Here is a 2,581-nt window from a genome sequence, read left to right as displayed (position 1 = left end):
TCGAATTCAAATCCCCGCTAGAGCTGTCTGCACAGGGTGAGTGTATGACACACACAGACATACACACACACATTTTCCATTATCTGCTTTTTGCCGTGCAGTACATTTATGTTCCCTAGATGTAAATACTGAACATTCATCAAACCTAGCAAGGCAGACTCAGATAAACGGGACATTAGTAAACACGCTGACAGACATGTCTGATCTTCCTGAGCTCTGAACGCACCCCTCATCAATAATTTCTCCCTAACACATATTGATGTCATGCTAATTACTTCTCAATCAATCTACACTGAACACAAAAAAAATGCAACATGCAACAATTTCAACGATTTTACTGAGTTACAGTTCATATAAGGAAATCAGTCTATTGAAATAAATAAATTAGGCCCTAATCTATGGATTTTACATAACTGTGAATACAGATATGTATCTGTTGGTCACAGATACCTTAAAAATAGGTAGGGGTGTGAATCAGAAAACCAGTCAGTATCTGGTGTAACCACCATTTGCCTCATGCAGCGCGACACATCTCATTCGCATAGAGTTGATCAGGCTGTTGATTGTGGCCTGTGGAATGTTGTCCCACTCCTCTTCAATGGCTATGCAAAGTTGCTGGATATTGGCAGGAACTGGAACAAGCTGGCGTACACGTCGATCCAGAGCATCCCAAAAATGCTCAATGGGTGACATGTCTGGTGAGTTTGCAGGCCATGGAAGAACTGGGACATTTTCAGCTTCCAGGAATTGTGTACAGATCCTTGTGACATGGGGCAGTGCATTATCATGCTGAATATGAGGTGATGGCGGTGGATGAATGGCACGACAATGGGCCTCAGGATCTCATCACGGTATCTCTCTGCATTGAAATTGCCATTGATAAAATACAATTGTGTTTGTTGTCTGTAGCTTATGCCTGCCCATACCATAAACCCTCCGCCACCATGGGGCACTCTGTTCACAACGTTGACATCAGCAAACCGCTCGCCCACACGACACCATACACACTGTCTGCCATCTGCCCAGTACAGTTGAAACCGGGATTCATCCATGAAGAGCACACTTCTCCAACATGCCAGTGGCCATCGAAGGTGAGCATTTGCCCACTAAAGTCGGTTACAACGGCGAACTGCAGTCAGGTCAAGACCTTGGTTAGGACGACGAGCACACAGATGAGCTTCCCTGAGACAGTTTCGGACAGTTACTGAAGAAATTATTAGGTTGTGCAAACCTATAGTTTCATCAGCTGTCTGGGTGGCTGGTCTCAGACGATCCCGCAGGTGAAGAACACTGATGTGGAGGTCCTGGGCTGGAGTGGTTACACATGGTCTGCGGTTGTGAGGCCGGTTGGACGTACTGCCAAATTCTCTAAAACGATGTTGGAGGCGGCTTATGGTAGAGACTACCATTCAATTCTCTGGAAACAGCTCTGGTGAACATTCCTGCAGTCAGCATGCCAATTGCACTCTCCCTCAAAACTTGAGTAATCTGTGGCATTGTGTTGTGTGACAAATCTCTACATTTTTTTTTACAAGTTGCAACTGTGTAATGATCATGCTGTTTAATCAGCTTCTTGATATGCCACACCTGTCAGGTGGTTGGACTATCTTGGCAAAGGAGAAATGTTCACTAACAGGGATGTAAACAAATTTGTGCTCAAAATTTGAGAGAAATAAGCCTTTTGTGTGTCTGGAACATTTCTGGGATCTTTTATTTCAGCTCATGAAACATGGGACCAAAACTTTACATGTTGCATTTATATTTTTGTTCAGTATAATTATCTCCACTGAGTGTTTTCCTCTCCTCTATTGACCCACAAGACCCCTCTATCTCTCCACCGCTCTCTCTCTCTTTCTTGTCTCTCCTCCATTTTGTAATTAACCCCAACAGTACATAAACACTTGTATTTCAATCAACACTATATTTCAATCAATGTTTGAGAGTAGTTGGGGTAGAGAATTTTTTTTATTATTTATTATTTTCCTTTACGAAAACTGATTAGCTAGTGGAGAGGTGAAGAGAAATTAAACTGTACTTATCCAGTGCCCCTCGATCCCCCCCCCACCCCCTTTTCCCTCTGTAGGCAAGGAGATGATTGAGATGTACTTTGACTTCCGTCTCTTCCGCCTGTGGAAAACCCGCCAGCACTCCAAGATGCTCGAATATGACGACCTTTTGTGACACTGCTCACCATTGACCTTTGTCAGCCTATTGGCTGTGTATCTCATCACCGATAGCCTATGGTGACGGCTTTCCTTGAGAGGTCCTGGACGGGAGCGCTCTGTTGAAGAGGTGGACGACAGGGTTCAGGTGGTTTTACTCACTGAGGAGGCTTCAATCCTCTGCCCTCAGACCAAGTGAAGGCATTAAGTGAAATGCAGTAGCAACTACTGTCAGGAGGTGAACTGTATATTTCCCCCATCCATTTTCACTGTCTCAACCAATTGCCTCTACTGACAGAGAACCCATTAGGGAGAGACAAGGTAAAAGAGAGAAGTGGAGACATCATCCTTTAGCCTCTGTGTCAAGAGACACAAAATAGAGCTAGATTTGGAGCTCGGGAGCCGAGCAAGTCTTCATT

General features: G+C 44.3%; 1 protein-coding gene across 1 annotated transcript in view; it reads left to right on the top strand.

Moving 5' to 3' along the window:
- The window catches only part of LOC311144214 (NMDA receptor synaptonuclear signaling and neuronal migration factor-like), a gene marked incomplete at both ends in the record, with an annotated part of 48,063 nt that extends 45,882 nt beyond the window's left edge, over nucleotides 1-2,181 (top strand). The window contains 2 exons of the mRNA XM_084180221.1: nucleotides 1-36; nucleotides 2,084-2,181. The exon at nucleotides 1-36 is cut by the window's left edge and continues 40 nt beyond it. Of these exons, the coding sequence (XP_084036347.1) occupies nucleotides 1-36; nucleotides 2,084-2,181 (134 nt within the window). The remainder of the gene's footprint in view (nucleotides 37-2,083) is intronic.
- Nucleotides 2,182-2,581: the final 400 nt, after the last annotated feature.

Source organism: Coregonus lavaretus (assembly GCF_964263955.1).
Source record: "Coregonus lavaretus genome assembly, chromosome: 17".
NCBI lineage: Eukaryota > Metazoa > Chordata > Actinopteri > Salmoniformes > Salmonidae > Coregonus > Coregonus lavaretus.
This window is presented reverse-complemented; position numbering and strand designations above follow the sequence as displayed.